Below are 21,092 nucleotides of genomic sequence, written 5' to 3' on the forward strand. Positions count from 1 at the left end.
GCAGCGGAAACCCCACTGACTGTAATCGATGTAATGTTACCATCTTGTGGCCGGACAGTGAAACTACAAATTAAGCAAGACCGAAAAACCAGGGATACGTAAATTCATATCACTGGAATCAGGCCAATATAATGCTTAACTGCTCTTTTAAAGGTAAACAGTGGACAACATAGTCAAAGTGGCCAAAAGAACAATAATAATAAAAAAAAAAAACCTTGTTCACGACAGTTTGAACAAAGGTCATTTTGGTTTTTTTTTATTCAATCTATTAAAACAGTGAGCTTCATGTTTTTCTCCAAGTTTAAGTAAGTTTTAATGCCCCTCAACACTCACCAACCAACATACAAAGAACAATGGGACATCTATCAAAATTAGTCATTAATGTAACAGTTAAGGGAACACTTGAAGGAATTTTGACCGTTTCATTTAGTCATGAATGCAACAAACATCATCATACCCTTTGGCATTCTGCACAGGGGGAAATGCAAATACCAAACTGTGAAAACAGTTCAGTGCCATGGAGGTCACGGGTGTCTATCTAAAATCTCTGTCCCCGAAAGTGCTTACATCCTCTTCTGCATTTGATGACAGGGAAGTGAAGGTTCAACTCACAGAGAACATACTGAAAAGAATGGCTTGTCCTCTGTAGGTGTATTCATGATCGTCTGGACTTTTAGTATTTCTATGTGGAATTTCAGGGATAAATACATTTGTGAATATACAAATCTGGGGTTTTATTTAATTTTTAAGATATCTATTTTGTTTTCCTTTTGAAAAGATCACAAGAATTGCAGAAGCATCCAACGAAGTTTTTTTTTCCCAACCCCACTTAATATATATACATATATATATATATATATATATATATATATATATATATGTATATATATATATATATATATATATATATACATATATATATATATATATACACATATATATATATATATACACATATATATATATATATATATATATATATATACATGTATATATATATATTTATATATATATATATACATATATATATATACATATATATATATACATATATATATATATGTATATATATATATATATATATATATATACATAAATATATATATATATATACACACACACACACACACACAACATCAAATAAGCAAAACTTTGCACTGTTAAGTTTATTATGTAGATGATAGAGAGGTTCTGTCAGGAAGACTATTAGTTTACATGCTTACGTCTGACATTTGCTTCTCATATTCTCCTGTTACTCTCCTGAGTAATTTCCTGCTGTCACTCTACAGTGCCATCAATGGGGATAGCAGCTGTTCTCATCTGCTGGCTTTTTATATTTCCCATAGATATGGGGGAACTAAACTAAGTATTATGCAAAATGATCCTTATGTAAATGAGCAACAGCGGAGCATTAACAGCTCAATCTATTGGGCGGTATTATTTGTAAGAATGGATGCTTACTGAGACAACTTTATGTTTTCCATGCTAATAATAAATCTATGTCATAAAAGTAAATTGTTGTCAAGTAAATATTGTAATAAAAACAAAAACCTTGCTATGTGCAATGTTACCACGCCTATATTGTAGGAACTATAGAGCACATGCTGCATGTCATCACACAATATGGTTCCACATTGCAGGACGTACATTGGAATATGTTCTGCATGCTAACAAAAAAAAAAAAAAAAAAAGAAGGGAAACGTTTAAGTACCAATGTATGTTTGCCAATAGTTTTCAAAATAAATGCTTGGAGAGAAATAATTATATATCTAATTATCGAGGTAAGATCTGGTAATTTCAACATCACCCAAACTGACATTTATAAGCTTGCTGAAAACCTACTTTTTGAGTGAGTGCTAGCTAATACAGACAGCAGCAATCAGCAATAAAAGTAAAATAATAATTTAAAATAATAAAATATTCTAGCCTGAATAGATATTAATATAGAAAATATCAGTCAAAATGCCTATAAAAGGTGACAGTGTGAAATATATGAACACGTCTAATGGAATAAAATATACAGATGCAATTTCTTTTTTCAAGTCACTAAAAAAACAGTGAATAACTGTGTCATTTTCTAACAACAACAACAACTTTGGTTAATATCTTATTTTTCTACCAGGTACTTCAACTTCAATCTTCACATTCAAATGATTATTGATTCACATCACCAGGTGATGCAGACAGCGGACATGAGGCATCCTGACAGAACAGTCGGCATCCAACATTATGAAGGAGTATGACTTCTTATCGTTCCAGGCTACTAACGTTCACGCACTAGACCTTTAAAATCACAGCGCACTAACGCACCTCATACCCAAACAGCTGAATCATTTCACGACAGTTCTGTGGCATGAACTCTGACATCTAAAAGCCAAAGAATAACTTCCACTTTTCAGAGAAAGTCCAGGACGACACCATGTCGCTCTGGTCACATGCATCTCACTGAAAGCCCTCAACTGTACTCGTGAGGCTGACTAACACTGAACTTCCTCCGCTGGCAGAAAACTGCAGTCATTGGGAGCAAACACACAAATAGTGACCCTCATTTGCCTCAAAAGCCATTTTTGCTGTTTTCACAGCCCTCTCCCTGTCCCCATGTGCAAGTGATTACTTTCGGTTCGGTTTAAAATTACTGTACTTTCTGATGAAACGTTTTACATGGGGCCTTGAATTATGACACAATTCGAATTTGCGCTTTCCTTTTCTGTTCACACCCGTCCTGGCATAGGCAGCTGCTGGCTGTCACTTTCACATCTTTGATGACCCCGTAGATAAAAAGGTTGGCAACAAAACAGTTTATATTGGGTTTGGCACTCGCAGAAGGAAATGCCTTTGAATGGGAATGACACTTCGCGAAGAGGACTTTCCACCAAATGCCACACTCTCACCTGACTGGCCAGGGAGGAGCAGCAGAGTACACGTTTGTGTCAGGTCTTAAATTGCTTATCTGAGAGAAACAACACGGAGGTTTCAGTTCTCTATAAAAAGGTATGCGCTCAGAACGAAGCTCACCCAGGGCAAAGGGAGAGGATGTGTTTGTCAATGTGGTTTTACGGAGAAGTTCAGAAGGGATAATGTTCTTTTAGCGGGTAAGGTTGTTTATTGTGAGCAGGAAAACAAAAAAATATTAAAACCATAAAGAGACAAAGATCACAGCATAAACTGTATTTTATTTAGTTGCCTGTTAATGAAAATATTAAAAAAAAAATAATAATAATACCATAAATATAATAAAGGAGAGAAACAGGTATACAAATAAAGAAAAATTCAGTTGGCCGGTAAGCAGATTCTATCATGCTCTTTTTGGGCGATGTTTGTCCTTTTTGCCTCTCTTCACCCTGCAATAGAAGACAAGAAAACTTAGGAATACCGCGCTGTTTCCAAATGAATTAAAGAATTATAATATTACACACAAGGATAAAAAAATGAGATAGTTTTACTACCCTAAAAGGTCTTAGCTGCATTATGTGTTAAATATTTCTTTACAGATTAACTGTGTGGGAAAAAAAAGTTTCGAAAAATTTACATAGCATCTGTGCAGAAATGAAAAGCTTGTATGTATTTTAAAATCGTAAGACTTGACATTATGCTGCTGCCAAGGTTATTCAATTAGTAAAAATTGAAAAAGCCATCAGCTAACAACATATTTAGATTTTTGATACTATATATAGAACTGTTATTTTATTTTGAATAACTTATGATCAAATCATCCAAATGAAAAATGACTTTATCCTAAACTGATCAAAAACTCTGAGAGGTTAACAAGGAGAGGAATGGAGGTCTGTGGTAAAGACCCGGCTGTCTGCAGGCAGGGTGACACCGAGGCCACACGCACAAGGTGGGGAACCGGGACAAACGTGTCAGCTAGTCAAGAGGAAATAAAGGCTCCGTGTCCCACTTCACAGCAGTGCGAGGCACTGACCTGAAGTGGCTCCAATCGCTCCACTGTGAGTTGCAGAGAGCGTCCTTTGCACGGATACAGACGCACTTGGTTCTGCGCTTCACTTGAAACTGGCAAGTATGCGGAGGGTGGATGGTCAAGAGCTAAGGAGCACAAATAGCAGAATTAATCAAGCAATGCAAAAAAATAAAAAGTAAAATTCTTTCATGGCCTTAAATACTTTTCACATTTTGTTCTTCACATTAGAAACATGCAGCTATCATCTTTGATGTGTGCTTTTTACCTTTGCGGCACTCAAGTCATTGCATGGGTTCTCATACCCGTTGCACAGGCTTTTCAGCTGTGCTATCTGGAAAGTCAGAGGGAAGTAGGAGAAGGGACTGCTCCAAGAGGTCGGGTAACTCCACTCGATCATGGTGCTGTTGAAATTACTGATCTGAACTTGGTCAGGTCTCACTGTCGGGGTTCAAAGGGGCAACACAGAGAGAGTCTGAGAGTGTGACGAAGACAGGCGAGACCACATTTCATACAGGAAGGCGTGACGTGAAGCCGTTCCCTCTGACTGACCTATCTCGGACAGTAAGAAGAGAGTGGAGTAGTTCTCCAGCAGGAAGGAGTCAGAGCTCACAAAGACGGTGACGTGGACGGGCTGAATCTCTTCGGCGTAGGGACAGTGCTGCTGGTCCACGCACAGAATCCCATGGCCGCTGTCGTCCACCGAACAGATGATCCTGCTCAGCCCTGAAGTGCAGACCCAGCTGTTCCCACTGGGATCCACGGAACACTGTGTTTCGCCCAAATCAGATACACTGCAAATAAACGGTCAAATAAATTCTATTTTCCAAATGAAAAGGCACAAAAAAAAAATCCAATGAAAACAAATAAATTCTCATTCTGAGAAATTTTTCCTTCTCATCAGTCACTCACCGCCCTGCTTTGATCAACGCTACTTTGCCAATGCGACTGCTGTGCCAGGACCAAGAGCAGTGGAACTGTCCGTTGTAGTTTTGAGTGGAACACGTCAAATATGGTTCTAAAATTAAGAAAAAAAAAGAAAAAAGAACAGCAGTGATTTACTAAAACCAACAACAAACACTTTAATCTCTGCAGAATGAAACTGTCTTCTAGCAACATACCTTGGCCATGCCTCACCAGGATCTTCTTCCTCTTGGTCTCGTCCTCGTGGATCAGGACCACCGTGTGGTTGAGGACTGAGCCGTCACTGCTGTAGCAGGTGTAGTTGCCCCCACCAAAGCTTTCCAGCAGCGGCACCACATACGTGTTCCCTCTCTGTTCTTCCTCCTCACCGTCCTTTGTCCAGATGATTTCCTCACGCTTGTAGCTTCCGCTGTCCACGGCCTCTGAAGAAGTCAGGCAGCTCAGGGGAAGCTGGCCCGCTGTGCCGTCCACTTCCACAACTAAAGCTGGGCAAAGACGAGGAAGCATTTTAACGCTTACTAACAGCACATTGAGATCGGATTTATTCATTTTTTCTTAAACTCAGGCAACATACTGTGCGGCTCCAAGGTCCAATGGCCCGAAGGACTTTGGCAGCTAAGATTGAAAAATGCAAGGAGGACGCTGAAAACAAATAATTTCATCTAGATGAAAAAAAGGAGGTAAGATTAGTATTACAGAAAAAGTAAAAAAAAAATGCAACAGAGAGTAATGACAATCTGTGAAAACGTTATTGTTATATCCATAAGATATAAAGCCTAAATAAATCTTAAAATGTTAAGTAGCTTTAAATGACATAACTAAGGAAAATGGTTGTATGAATAGAACATCGCATAACAAAAATTATAGTGAAACAGAATTTTGTTTTAGCCCTGTAAATTGGCACAAAAAATGAATTAAAATAGACAAGCAAAATAGATTAGCTCTCTTCTTAATGTGATTTTTTTTTTAATTAACAGATTGAAGCTGATCAATCAGCTGAGCGTTCCCATTAAAATGCAGTTCAAATAAATCAAGAGGAACAATTTTGCCAAAAGTCACATCTTACCTTGCCGCTGGCATCCATGATTGTTGACACATCCATTGAGAGGGAGGTTTATAAGAACGACATTTCAAAGGAGAAAATTTCCCATCAGAGTCTGGGGGAAATTCTGTTGGACCTGCCAGACACTCCCACTTCTCAGCCACTATCATGGATGTTACAGCATCCCTCCCGTTTCTGAACAATTCCATGCGTGATTTGATTTTCATCATCAACATGAACAGAGGGCTCAATGTCATGCTTACATTCAGTATATAAAGGATTTCTTAGTAGTCGCACATGTGAAACCTATGTGCCATGAAAGGAGGCGTGTCTGCTTGTTTTGCTTTCTTTTTGTCACCCTCCTACCAGGTTTTTATTACCTGTCAAACACTGACTGGAAATTTTGGGTTCAATTTTTTCAGAGGGATCTGGACATTTTTATACACCGCGAAAGCACGTCAGTGAAAGCGGAGCATCTCCGTCAAGAGAAATGAGATGTAAGCGCATCAGCATGACGAAACAACACAGCAAAAAGGAACCAGTCATGAATGGTACTTTGTTAGAAAACAAATTTAACAAGCCACATCGACATGTCAACATTTACTGCTCTTGTGCTCACCTGTTGCAACAGTTGAGACAACAGTTGGTAATTTAACTCTTTATATATATATATATATATATGTATATATATATATATATATATATATATATATACATATATATATACATATATATATATATACATATACATATATATATATATACATATATATATATATATATATATATATATATATATATATATATATATACATATATATATATATATACATATATATATATATATATATATATATATATATATATATATATATAGTTTAAAGGAATAAATACATATATGGCACAGTTCCATCATCTGTGTTTGTGCATGCTGGAAGGTTTGCATGTGTGTGGGCGTGTGGTTTCAGGTATGTGTGCATTCCACTGTACAACAGGATGAAATATTACGTGGATTCTTTGAGCTACTTCTGCATTATGTTTCGAGAGAAACCACAGGGCAAAAAAAAAAAAAGAAGATGAAATTCTACTGATGAAAGCCAGTAAACTAAAAATATATTGAAATTGCAATAATTTAAACCCATTCTTAAGAACCTAGACAGTTTATCATAAACACCTGTGGTTTATGCAAACATCTAGTCCATGCCTTAATGCAAAATATGCCCTCTAATAGCCACCTTGTATTGATAGATATGAAATGGTGAAAGTGTGTGCCATCACCATCAGTACTCAGGTGAGGGGCTCAGAAGTAAGTTGCCCTCTGTTTGTAGTCCTTTTGCACACAACTGCAACTCTCCTTGGAGCCGAATAACGACCAACATTTACAATTACTCAAGATGTTTATAAAGTCATCTGAACTGTTCATTATCAAAAATCTGAAATGTGGAGTTGCTTCACTATTGTTGCGTAAATACAGAATGACCCTACAAATTACCTACAGGGGAAGTACACTCATAATTAAATCCAAATGACAGCAGTGAATAAGAAGAAGAAAAAACATGCTCAGTAAAACATTACTCCAACTAGCAGAGGTGATGAGAGACACAATATAATTACTTACTTCTGTGTCACTTTAATCAAGTTTTTTTTAAATTTATGTATTAAAAACAACAACAACAAACTATATAATATTCAGTATATTCTTGCAAAGTGATCACGACAAACTAAAACGAGTTGAAATGTGACCTAAACTTACAAGGTGCCAGTAAATAATAGTAAATAATGCAGCAACTAAATTACAGTGGAGCTTATAGAAGTTGCATATATCGTGTGTATTTCTGTAGATGTGTATTTCTGTCGTACTTTTGTTTTGGATTGAAGAGTGAGTAAAAAACAAAACAAAACAGATAAGCAGTGACGCGCTAGCTAACTAGCGCTTAACTGGACTTACTGGTCTCGAAGAAGCGGTTTGCTGAATACCGTTGAATTAAAGTTTACAGTCAGCACTTTGTTGTTCGACATTGCTCGTAAAATGTGGTACAACTTGTTAAAAGAAAAAAAAAACAACAAATAATTGAATGGCTGACGGGAAAAAAAAAAAAAGAAAAAAAAAAACAGAGACGGGAACTTCCGGTCCTGACTCAGCGTGCACTACGTCATTGATTGTAATGACGTGCACCTGCTGAAGGCTCAAAGCAGCGGTTAAATCAGCATGCAGTGCACGCCCTCTAGGGGCAACAGAGGCGTTTTGCAGCTGTATGGATCGCTAAATGTTATGGGGCAGAAATAGAACTACACACTAGATGGTAGCAATTCCCTTTGGTATATTAAGGAACCCTTCTAGAGGTCGCTGCTGGTCAGGTTTGCTGGGAAGGTAAAAGGCTTATTCGGACTGAGATTAATCAGCCGTGACAAGAAGATGAAAAGTTAGACCAACATTAAATCAACGAAGGATGAAGCATCGGGAATACCTTACACTGTACACTGCAGAGTACAGTTGATAACTTCTTTCACCAGATCACCAGATGCTTCAAAGATGCCTCCAGAAAGTTAGAAAAGAATATTTGAAACAGCTCATTGAGGAAAGTTGTCCAGACAGTTACAGTAATCTTTAAAGAAAAAAAAAAAAAGAAAAAAATCATGCTAGTTAAAATAATTAATGTAACATTGCCAGTCATACAGTCAGCACAGTCAGTCTGGGCCGAATTATTACATCATGGGGAACGTAGGGCATGTGTGCTTTACTTCGTTTGGGCCTATAGAATCAAACGTAATTGACTCTGGCTGGTGTCCTTGCGCAAGTGTCATAAACTGACGCTGTGCAGCTGTTGGGGATTACACGGCTGGGCAAGAAGCTCTTCAGCTCGGTGCTGGAATGTCTCCCAGATGCCTCGAAACCATCGCAGCTGGAATGAAATCAGCATGGTGATCTCATCCGTTTGAGGGAGGGCAAGGAAGGAAATAAGAAGTTGAGGAGAGGAGGTTGGTGCATTAATGGTACAAATGCGTGTTGGTAAAAGACAGATTATAGTGATTGAATAGGGGAAAAGATGCTGGATGAAAGCGGTGGAAGCGTCACTATGCTTCCTCTATTATAGAGATGAAGGCCTTTGTGATTTGGATCGTAACATATGTTTTTGCTACAGACAGACCTTAGTAGTGATATGATTTTGCCCACTGGTTGATATGTGTGTTTGCCTGTAATTGTAAAAATAAATAAATAAACAAACAAATAAATAAGTTGAAAGATAAATAAATAAATGCCAATTTGCATAGAAAATAATTGATTCCTGAGTTTATGACACTCTCAGTTTTCAGGTGACTGTGACTTTGACTAGATCACTGTCACATAGTTAATCTCATCAAACCAAGCCCAAGTGTGCTGAATGGTGCATTAAGCACAAGTGTAAATGCAAATGTACTGTAGTATCCAAACCATATCTTTGACAGGAGAGAGAAAAAGGCACTGAGTCGTGTCAGGAGCATCCAATGCAAGGACTGTGACAAACTTAAATAAATCAATTAGCTGTGGTGAACCCTGGATGGAAGCTCGGTCTTTGGACCGTTGGTCTTCACATAAACTTCTGAAATTGTTTGAGGCCGTATCAGTTGGAGGTCAAGCAATGGGAAACTCGTCTCAAACTAAACACAAGAGTTTGTTAATATTGTGTTTTGTGGAAGGGCTCATTAATTAAAGACCAGCCTCCCTCGGCAAGGAGGTTGATTGGCTCCATATTAGCTACTGTGGCTTGGGGTTTTATCGTCCCTCCTCAGGAGAGCAGGGTCACCGAGGGGTATCCTGCTGCATACGGAGAGGCAGTGGGTGGCTCTCGCTCAGGCATCATATCGCACTTACCAGACACTGAGTAAGAAGTTGCACAAAACTTGTTTTGGAAGAAAATAGCGCTCAAGTGGAGGATCTGCAAAAGATCAATGCGAGCTGGTGGGCCGACTATTTGGCACTACAAAATGTCCCTTTGTGCTTTTTTTTCTTTTTTTTTCATTCTTTTGATCCCATTCACGAGAAAAAATAAAGATTAATTTCTGAATGGAGATGAAATGAGGCTTGGGAACAATCAATTGAGCAACAACAGACGGTGCTTCAAGCATCGATTTTCCCATTGTGCATTGAGAGGCGGGAGATTATTGTGGTCGAAGGGCATAATGACAGTTTTGTTGCAAAGACACACGGGAAGGTGCTCATTATCTCCACAATGGATGCCTTTTAATGCGCTCTATATCACAGGCACCCTTTTGAGGCGGAGGGCTGTAACCAAGACAAACTCCCGCTGTTTCACTAACAGGACAGCTTTACACTTCCAGCAATAACGGGGATCGCACCCTCGATGCCGTATATGGGAATCGGTTTCAGTGATTCACACGAGGCCACTCTTCTCATTCCAACGCAGGCGAGCCTTTTGTTTTTTAACGAACACCTCACGTGTCAGACAGGGCTTTAGAGCTTCAGCCTCCAGTGCTCCCGTGAAAGAGCAAGTACACGCCGATGTTGTGTCTGCCGGTCTGACAGCCTTTTCTGACTGCACCGTGAGGTCAGCGGCTGCCGTCGGCTGTCTGGATGCTCATGAATGACAAATCCTGACCGGCTGTACAGAACAGTGACTCCACTGGTGTCCTGATGGATCTCCCTTGTACGATTTGATCTTTGGCTGGCTGTTATCTTCTGCGTTTGGTTTAGTGCCAAGAGCAACATGAAGTGTCACTTTCATGAGTGTTTTGTTGTTCTTTTTATAAAATTATGATTATTAATGTATTTCTCCTCATACTAACCCTCATCCTTTAAGTGCCCAAGACCAAGGGTTTCATTCATCTCAGGCCAACAGCAAGAGGCCTGTTACAAATGGAAGCAAAGTGACTTTGTATGAAGAAGTTTAAAGTAGCATTAAGAAATGTATCCCAGCGATGCAACAGGGTAACGGTTTGGTGTTCTTAAAGCAAAAATTATGAGTTTCTTGTCAGTTTCACAAAGATGTGTAGACTTTTTTTTTTCTTTTTCTTGCCGACACAATCGGAAATACAGCATTGTTGTTTTTGTTTTTTTGGAGAAAATTAAACCCAATCCGAAAGAACACAAACATGCAGATGTGAGAGAAGAACAAGTTAGTGAAGAAAAATGCACCAAAGTCAACACTTTAGACAAACCATTCAGGGTTTAAACAGCGTGCACATTTAAGACTTTAACTGGTTGACATTTTTTTCAGGAAAAAATATTCTCAATAGGCTGAGAATTGTCCTTCGTAGTTGTACCAAAATAAACAAATATCCAATCAAACAAAGATGGTAATATACTGACAAACAGGAGAAAGCATGGTCTCACCAGTAAAATAATAATTCACAAATCCTCAACCATGGTGATGCATTTCGCAGTGCAGTGCAGCTGCACAACGAGGCAGGGTTGTTTTGCCTGAGGTAAACAGACTACAAGAGTAAGCTTGTACATCTGATAAAAGGTGAAGTCTCAAAGGTCGCCGGCAGTCAGGTGTAATTTTGGATCAAAGAGCAGAACAAGTGTAATTGGTAGTAGTGGAGGCCAACGCAATCAGTTTAATGGACTATTTTGGTCCAGTCACATTGTGCTATCTGAGCTGCACTAGCTGATATGTGGAGAAGTGGGCCCTTGATGTCGTGCCAGCGGAATGTCAAATGACTTGCCCATCAAAGCTCGAAGCTCATTTCTTCACTGCTCAACGAGCTGCTTTAACAAGTCTTCAGAGTGCAAAAGTTACACTGCAAATTGTGAGGGAGTAGAGTTTGTTTAGCTAGCTGCACAAACCTTGCATGGTGTTTTTTTTATTTTATTTGATATTAATAAAAGATCAAGTGAGAAGAGACAATGGAACTAAAACAAGTGCTTTAAAAGATGAAAAAATACATGTTAATAGCAGAAACCAAGACAGGTTGAGAAACAATAAACCTGATTATAATATTACATTATTTTTTACTGGTTTAGTTTGTACGTGACTTGGTGCAGCCTATGCAATGAGACATTGGTCAGCTGTCTCCTGTAATATGTGATCAGACTATTACAGCAGAAGGGTGGAACATTTCATTCTATCTCCCAAATTATGTTTTTCTTTCATTTTGAAGAATTATTGATATGAGGTCATCACTGAGATTCGTGAAATACTTTTGAGAGTTTTGTTTTATTAAAGGTGAATCCCCTTGTTTATAATTGTTTTTATGACATCAAGTCCTCCCTCGCTGATGGTTCAGTTACATACTGGAGTGTGAGTGGCCCAGAGCTAACCGTGAGGTCATAAATCCTCCTCCAAGTTTCAGATTAAACTGCGATTTAAGGCAAGCGGAGAGAAACCTCCACCTCTGGTGCCTTAAACAAAAAACGCTCATCTGCGGTATGTCAAGAGTGTGTTGCAACACTTATACCCAAGTACGATCGTGCAAAACACACCTAAGGGACGAAGGGAGTTTTCACCGTCAAGTTAAAAAAAAATGCCTCTGCTGGTATCTGAGAAATGTTGATTGACGGCCAAAAAAAAAAAATTCATCCAAGGAAGACGGGATGTGCAGACAGATGCCTTTTGTTCCATTTTAAAGGTAACTGCAATATAAGAAGGCATTCAGGTAAACAGAAGTCAGATAATACCACGATGAGCCACAGCGAATAAAAGTGACTCATCACTCCCATGCGGGAAACAGAAACATCTGTTCTGGAGGAACAAAAAAAAACCCACATGACCTTGTCATTGAAGAAAATAAACATTTTAAGTCTGGACGCCACACAAAGCGGGTCTCCTCTCATCCCTCAAGGTTGACAATGAAAGAAAAGTTCAAGGTTTGAGTGAATCACTGTGTGATCACTGAGGCTAAAAAAAGAACAGAGATTGTGTTCGGGACTTGTTTTTTTTATTATTATTTTTTGTTCATTCAGTGGCTCTGAAATAGGTTCTAACAACAACAATGTGCTTGGAGCACTTGGTGTTGTGTTCAGGGTTTTGCGTGGGCTGTGACAAACCTGAGGGCCGAGTTGGCTCTTTCAGCAGCATTGCAGAGTTTGAGCCAAATCTATGCATATTCCTCCTGCAAAGACTTGATGCATGTTTTATTTAGCATTGTGTTTTGTTTCTGTTTTGAAGTTGAAAGGCCTACTTTTAGGAAGGAGGTGGCAGGCATGATGAGGGGTCAAATATTGCTGGAAAAAAAATTTGCACGTTGCAAAAACATATACCCACAGACATTTAGAATTTCATCTTGCCGCAAATTAGTCTGACCTACTTGACTGTCTGGTCGTCTTGCTGCTATAGCAACCGATGTTGGGAAGAGCTTTCCTGTTTAATTTGAGCTTCAAAATCACTGAAAGCATCAGCTGGAATCAGAAGCAATTTACTGTGATATTGCTGGAAACCTGCGTCCACCCCATTCACTTTGTATTTCTGTGCTTCCAGAACAGAGAGAGACACACACAGTCTTTTATTATTATTTATGTATTTTTAAATTAGAGAAGCGCTTTAAGCTCCTCGTCCTTGTGTCTTTGTCATACGCCTAAATGTGATGCCTTTTCATAATAAAACTGGGAGAAGAAAGACAAAAAAGGCCCGGAACTAACCATGACTTTGTTGTCTCTCCCACTCGCAGGCTCTTTGGGACTTGTTTTGCGTTTTTAAACAATCACATTGATATGCAGGTGAGTGTGCAGGTGGGTGGAAGTCGATTATCCCTTTGATTTGTGTTTCGTAAACAACACGTCAGAGGCGATGGCAAAGACAGAGAGCAATCATATTCTATAATTATATCACCTCTCTTCCGGTACACTGGGCTTACAGCGGCGCATAGGCAAATTTTTTTTTAGTTCCGTTCCATATTAAAAAAAAAGGAGCATTATTCATAAGTCACAAACTGGGCACCAAGAAGGGAAAAAGACGTCTACCACTGTCTGAGAGTGAGTGGCGAGGCAAAAAATCTCTCAGTGTGCTGTTGGAAATGGAAAATAGATTTGTATTCAGGGCGCTGTATTAGCTAGGTCTACATTTTTTCATATATATATATATTTTTTCACACCACAATGGTTTTTAATGTTGAAATAAATGACCAGTCTGTGAGGGTTGACTGATCAAGGCTGTGTGCTGGGAGGCTGCCCCCACCTGTACTGTCGAAAGGTCACTTGAGCAACACTTGAAAGAAAACTTGGAGGACATACCTATAATTTAGTCTGGAAAAAACAACAACCCAGAAGCTTACATAAAATGCAAAATAATTTTCTTAACTAAATCATTGGGATCCAAACAATACCGGCTCAAAGTGCTAAAAAGTGAAGCGTGACGGCAAGCTTTCCACCCATACAGCGCAGCTGTTTTACGGGTGACATGTTATCAGAATCCTTAAAAGGCCACGTTACTCACGGGCGAGAGTGAGATTTCCTCAAATTAATGGGTGTATAAACATGATCCATCCATCGTCTGGAATCCCTGTAAACAGCTTGCTTGCAAATGATCCTATTCCATTTTTTATTTATGTTTTGCACGGCCCGCGCGATCCTCCTCAGTGACCTCAGCCACACAAACGGCGTATGTGTTGGAGAATGAAAACATTCTGAAACGCTTGTTATGCCTTTCTGGTAAGACCTCAAAGGAATTCTCTCCTTTCGCCTCAGACGTCTGCCGGCTGTTTTGCGTGAGCCTTCGCTGATCTTTGGAATTTCCCGATGAACAGATGCCTCGAGTTGTTACCCAAAGTTGCGCCGAGCGGATGGTAACTCCACCGGGTCAGCAGCTGCACGAGAGGTTTGGATGGATCCTGGCTGGGCCACGGCCTCCAAGACCCAGTCCAACGTCATGTCAGGGAGGGGGTCCGGGTGCAACGGCAAAAACAAACACTCGACGATAAGAGGTAAACAGACGAAGGAAAAGGTTGTTTGATGCGAAGTGACAAGAGGTACAGCAGAATACCTTCTCTGCGTGGACAACGTGACTCTGCGCATCAGGAACAAGAACTTTCTGTCTCTCCTGCTGTTTTGTCTGGCCTCGCTCCATCTGAAGAGGAGGGGGATTCACTGGCGCTGAAGTCAACCGCTTCCACATGTAACTTGATATGAAAAAAAACTCAAAGGTCTCCAAGGTCTATGCGAACACTATTCGGTGCTGCGCTCGTTTGCAGACGTCACAAAAGTGTCTCCTGGTTGGATGTTGGAGGGCTACAGTATGTTCGACTGATTGACAAATCAGACCTGTTCAAGGTTTATCAGTTCCAAAGCAGAATTAGTCTTTGCTGATTCTGTTAGATCACCAGCAGAGTGGATTCATGTCGACCCAACGCTCTTTGTTAGATTTGAAAAGACAAACGCGTAAAAAGCCCAAACACTCCATTGTGCCCACATCAGCAAAAAGAAAAACACAACAAATTTGAGAAGCTGAAAAATGGTCTTTGATTCGGGTTGCTGCTTGGGGTGACGGTGGCTCCGTAAAGCCAGTTTTTGAGAGCCACTTCCCCATTAGTTAATGATTCCAATTAAAAAACCAGCAACAAAATTATTATTACCTTCAGAAAATAAAAAACAATGGCTTTGTGCCTTTTCCATATCTTTGCAGTCGGCTGGCTCTCCACCCAAACTGGAACCTACACAGCAAGACGGTGAGGAGACGGGGGGAGGCGGGGGGGTCAGTGAGCAGGGTTGTCAATTACGTTTCCTGTGCCCCTCGCTAATGGCAGCTCTCTCTAAGTACTACTTCCCTTTTGAAGAATCAGACCACATCCCCCTCCTCCCCTAAAACCAATTTCTGCGAGTCTCCTCAGCCCAGGCATTGTTTGGTCACGATCTTTTGTCATTTGGCTTTTCGGGTTTTTCCCCACTGGATGACGGACGGCGTGGCCACTGCCCATCTCGTCCCTAAAGTGTGCTCGCCGCGTACATCACGGTGGGCATGGCAACCAGCCACAGGAGCAATAAAGGTGAGAGAAAAAGAAGAGAGTGAGTCACTGTCAGCCCCCAACCCAGCAAATCTGTTTAGCTTCTTGGAGAGGTTTCCTTTTTTCCTTTCGCTGCAGCCACATCATGCTACCAGCCAGAACAAATATGCGTAGCAATACGCTCATCCGTCCAAATTAATGACTGTTCACGGAGTCACTATGTTGCATTTAAGCAAGCATACGTTTTTTGTTTTTTTTCCTAAAGTGAGTCAAAAATAATTGAAACCCCCAGGACCGACTGCCACCTCCCGCTATTTTGCAATTTCGTTAATCCCCGGTGCGAGCTGTCTGCATTTATTACTTCCCTGCACCGTTTGACTCCTATCAGTATGAGTGACGAACAAAACGGCATAGCCAGAGGTTGTGTTCCATCATTAAGCCTCAGGGAGAACACCCACGTCCTACAAACTTTCTTTGATTGACTATTAGGAGAACAGTCTCGCACTGAGTTTTGAATTTTGTCTCCCGCTCCGCAGACGCCTCGGCTCTGTCTGTTACTCCTACCAAAAGTATGCCGAAGAGGAATGAGTGCAATTTGAAACACGTGACCTTGCCGGAACACCTGCAGGAAGCGAGATAGCACGTGGCGAGAGAGCATCACTCGAACGTAGTCACCAGAGCGCGCGGGCACTCCCCTCCCATTCCAGTGGCTTCACTCGTGCGTGCGTGCGTGTTCATGGAAGCCGTGCCCACTGCCTCAGCCCGACGGTCGCCTCGGAAAGCGCAGGTGGATCCTTGAGCCACGCAAAACGCTTTGTGCTGATCACGCCGATGCCGCAACCCGCACTTGTCACACGCGACCCACGGGTAACCCCACGCGCACTGTGGCCCCTGCTGCTCACACTTTGTTTTGTTTTTTGTTTTGTTTTTGTCACAGTACAAACTCAGCCGACTAGCCTGACCTGTTCACACCTCTCTATTCCTGCCTGCCGGCTTTTCACATAGTGTTCTCGCTCATCAAGGCTCGCTTGGAGCCCTGCGCACGGAGGTGGCGAGTGACGGGTTTATTTCTGTCAACAAAACCCCGATGCCAGACTGCGCCTTTATTAGAGTGTTTCGCATTTAGAAGGGCGTCTACGCGCTAGGCGGCCACGCAGTTGGTGTGACAGAGTGGTGGGCGAACAGCTGGGGAAGATCTGTCTTTCTTTTTCTCTTGGAACGGTATTGTTAAAAAAAAAAAAAAAAAAGAAAATTTAAAAAGAAAAGAAAAAAAAGAAGCTTTTGCTAAATCTGTGCTATAGTGTCTGTGTTGACATTTTATATTCGGATGAGGAGGCAAAGCATTTTAAAAGAAAAAGAAAACATTTTAACAGCTGAGTCTGCAACTTTTTCATTTTCTCTCACCACTGTTTTAAAAAAACATAGAAGCCCCCTCAGGGGTAATAGGATGTGTTTAATAATATACAAAAAGAGCTCATATTTTCACTGCAGTTGCATATTTTGAGGTCATGTTGACGCCGGTCTTGTTGGTGCAGCTGAATTGTGAAGCCAGAGGCGTTTTGAGCCACAGGTGCAGTTTCTTTTTGGGTTGAGTGGTGGGCAGTCTCGGATCTGTGGTGTCAGGCGAGCAGCCACAGATCTGCGCCGCTGAAGAAGGAAAGGAATGAACTTTGTAGCAGTTCATCAGCAGCGCAAACCTTAATCTCACCAACCACAGGAAACGCAGCGCTAAACGGGTTTCCCGTTTGCGAGTCGAGGAGCTGCAAACTGAGAAGACTGGGATAAAAAAAAAAAGCTACGATAACCATTTTTTCAGTGCCTGATATGTTCTCTAACTCAAGAGCAGCATGAACACAGCCAGCTGCTAATATGGAGAAGAAATTTAGGGGATTTTCCATCTTGCCACGCTAATTCCCTGACAAATCACTGCGCAGCGCTTTTAGCACTTCATACCTGTTTGAGTGGATTCAAGGATCGTTTGTCTGCATACGAAATGAGGCAATCTGATAAATGAAATGTCCATCAGACTTTCACTGCAGAAGCAATGTGATCGGCCTCAAATTTGTGCAATCTTAGCAAAACACCACAAAGTTGACCGTACGTATGCCTGGAGTACAGTAACCACACGCTCTAAATATGATCACTTAATTTCCGAGTGCTATCATGTGATAAGGTGGGAAGTGGCCTGTGACATAAATAGTCGGTCTTGGAGTAATTTTGGCCAGCGCTCCTCAGGTCTGAACTGCCAACTATCAGAGACACTCAGAGGTGCAAGGTTTCATTTAATCGAAATGCATATGGTGCCTGCCGGTGACGAACTGGCATCATGTGTCCAGGAAAAAGGGAGATAAGTTCTCATATGACACTTGAGCCCAGGCGCGCAGAGACATACCGACACTTAACTTGGACCCAAGCGCGGCTGACACATTTTATTGGCTGACACACCTGTACATCCGGGGGGAATATAAATGAGACTCACACTCCTTCCCTGGGTTCGCACACGGCACTTACTCGTCTTTGGCCTTGGCCACACATTCAATATTGTCCATTCTGAACCACCATGTGATGATCGGAGGCAAAGTTTTACATTTTGTGGCAGCGTCAAACCTCTCAGCGAGTCACATGTGGGTTGAAGGGTTGGACAAAATCTCCCACTTGATGTACAGAGACCTTGAAAGGTCTCTTTATGCCGAATGTTTCGTCTTTTGCTTTGTAGCGCCCGCTCATCATGTGGCTTTTCAGCGTCACTTCACCCCTGCAGGCAGGCACAAGTCAAATACGTCTTTAGACCTGGCGCTTAAGGAAAGAAATAGTCACACTAGCTTGCTTTGTGAGCACATGAAGTACTCGCTTCTCAAATGCCAGGAAGCCACGCAGGTTATATAAACATCAAATGGAAGAATTAACAAGTTAAGTGCATCAGGTCAGCAGAACAAACTTGTCAAAGCTCACCAGCATTGAATTTCATCCAAGTCTTTGGAATGTGCATTCTTCCATATACCCTTTCTTTTGAAATGCTATTTGTGCTTAGAGTTAGTTTCTTACAAAGGCCATGATTGCCAGAACTTTGTATCAGTCTGCATTGGCTGAACACAGCTTGAGCGCAGTTAGCTGGCACCCACTCCCTCAATCAAAGAAGACAGAGAAGGAGCAGTGTGACTCAGGCTTGCGGTGGTGAATCAGCGGCACCAAACAAAAAGCCCCAGATGAGTGAAAATACCCAGACCCTGGCGAGAAAGCCGACTTATCGTGCTCTGGTAGTCTCATACGTAGGTCTGGCGGTGCGACGCTTGAGACCCGACTGCAATTGAAAAACATCTTTCCTTGTTCTGGGTTTTGGACCGTGCACTGATGATGCAGGAAACCGGGAAACTGGCAGCACAGAGGGACCCTGGCAACACGTTCAGTGGCCAGTCAAGCACTTTTACTGCCAGTGATGTAGTGATAATTATATGTCTTGCAGGAGCAATCAGGGGAGATTGTTTCCATCAGGTGGTTGGAAGTTGTGCTTCGTCTTGGTTTTTCTTGGTGGTGGTGGTGGTGGTCAGAGGGGGCTTGGCAGTAAAGGAGAACAGTGCAATATGATACCATGATATGGTGTTCAGGTCAAACCTATCCGTGTGTTCGTCACACTCGCCGTGCTCTACGAGCGGTTCTGTTTGTTCCATTTCGACTCGTGTTACAGTAACACAACTTCAGAAGTGGAATGAAAGGAAAAAGTCGTAAAAGGTGACTTATGCGCCGTCGTTACGGAGGCACGTGAGGATGTCGGTGGCAGTAAAATATTCTCGACAACAAAGCTCCATATGTGGAGAGCAAGACAGTTGATTAGGTAGGACCTTATAAACACCAGTTATGTGTATTCTGGGAGGCTCTTCCTGTGTGCTGGCTTTGCTCATTCAGATTTCACAGTGTGAGAAAAACCTTTGGAATTTTTCTTCTTTTGACTGCGCATTAGGAAGCCGTGCCTTCTTTCTGTTACAGATCCAGAACATTCGGTCTGATATTTTATGATTGTCTAAAGAATTTCAAAATTCCTTTGAGTTCAGTTATTCATTCAATTAGACTTACAGGGATGGTTCCCCCAAAATTGGCGACATTTTCTAAATTGTGTCACTGCATCTGTGGTAGCCTTAGAATCCAAAGTAAAAGCAACAGGGAAAAAAAAAAAAAAAACAGGTCTTCATACCACATGCATGTTGTCATGCAAGAGCCCATAATCTGAAGTTCTCAACATTTTAGCCAAAATATACACTAAAGGCCAGACTTGCATGTTTTAATATTTTATACACTGTAGGCTTTGAAATGATAGTCGCAAGTTAGCTGCCTTTTTCTCTCTCTGAGTGATCCTGCAGACAGGAACTTCTTGGAGCATGCAAACACAGGCAGCTGTGTTGCATTCTCGCTTATCCTGTGTGTTTAGTTGCTACAGTGCCTATTATGAGTAAAAACACAGTGTTGACATTGCTGTTTTGAGTCACATTGTACCGCTGCGTTTTTCTTTTTCCTCTTTCAAGTGTACGGATGATGGCACATTACTTGGAATTCTGCCTGTCTTTAAAACACTGGAGTGGTTTCATGCATTAGAAAATTTCACACCTCGAATTACAAAGGATGAAGTTGTGCTGAATGAATTCAATTTATGCTTTAGCATTTTCTACCTTATGTAGACTTAACTTTTTGGTTAGATTTACCCATGAAGATGGTTCATTTTGTTACTTCCTGTGTCCGGTCTGTATAACAACATATAAAAAAAACTCTGTAATGATCCTGATTTAGAAGAAATCTTTCATGCTGTGGGACCCCAATTCTTCCCACACCCAAGTTGCCTGCTGCACAGTGTGATGGCAGAACAAAGCAGCAGTTTGTCATTAGACTCAGACAGCGAAATGTTCCAAACAACCGAGATTTCGTAACAAACTCAAAGCTTCTTTAAAAGCAGGGACAAAGAAGACATTATTTATTGGTCTTGAACTGGTTTTGTGCATTAAAAACAAAAAGAAAAGTCTGAAATAACTAGAAGCCATATTTCCTAATGAGCAATTTCTTTTACGAAGCAACAAAGGGGATTCTTAGGACTTTCCCTTTAGCTTCTTACTGTTAGGAACTAGAGATTAGACAAACAGGAACAGGATAGTGAGAAAAGCAATGATCACACAGCAGCATCTGTGATGTCAGTGTTGTAAGTATGCCCGACCTTAATTGAAGAGTTCAGAGACTCATTTCTTCCTCCAGTGGAAAGTTCAGGGGCTGTTAGTCTTCAAGAGTATTGACCAAATGCTACTGGATCATTTTCACTCTCTGGCTGTGACATTTGCTGCAATCCATATG

At 41.0% G+C, this 21,092-nt stretch overlaps 1 protein-coding gene and 1 long non-coding RNA gene across 4 annotated transcripts; one reads left to right on the plus strand and one right to left on the minus strand.

The window, feature by feature from the left end:
- Positions 1–3,153: 3,153 nt before the first annotated feature.
- il12ba (interleukin 12Ba) lies at positions 3,154–7,944 on the minus strand. Of its 3 annotated transcripts, none has more exons than XM_076041574.1 (9): positions 7,834–7,944; positions 5,910–6,080; positions 5,418–5,505; positions 5,041–5,328; positions 4,832–4,937; positions 4,472–4,713; positions 4,188–4,360; positions 3,926–4,047; positions 3,154–3,341 (listed from the first exon to the last, which is right to left on the minus strand). In XM_076041574.1, the coding sequence occupies exons 2-9, from the start codon at positions 5,943–5,945 to the stop codon at positions 3,296–3,298; spliced, it is 1,101 nt and encodes a 366-aa protein (XP_075897689.1). In that variant the 5' UTR covers positions 5,946–6,080; positions 7,834–7,944; the 3' UTR covers positions 3,154–3,295. The 3 variants fall into 3 exon arrangements, with proteins under 3 accessions (XP_075897689.1, XP_075897688.1, XP_075897687.1); XM_076041573.1 differs by having other exon boundaries at positions 5,910–6,071; positions 7,830–7,917; XM_076041572.1 differs by lacking the exon at positions 7,834–7,944 and having other exon boundaries at positions 5,910–6,310.
- On the plus strand, positions 5,000–6,381 carry LOC142898581 (uncharacterized). Its single transcript, XR_012928612.1, has 3 exons — positions 5,000–5,138; positions 5,409–5,523; positions 6,308–6,381. It is a non-coding gene; the product is annotated as an uncharacterized LOC142898581 (long non-coding RNA).
- Positions 7,945–21,092: the final 13,148 nt, after the last annotated feature.

Source organism: Nelusetta ayraudi, unplaced genomic scaffold (genome assembly GCF_046127955.1).
Source record: "Nelusetta ayraudi isolate G7.1 ecotype Tasmania unplaced genomic scaffold, CSIRO-AGI_Nayr_v1 ptg000068l, whole genome shotgun sequence".
Taxonomy (NCBI): Eukaryota; Metazoa; Chordata; class Actinopteri; order Tetraodontiformes; family Monacanthidae; genus Nelusetta; species Nelusetta ayraudi.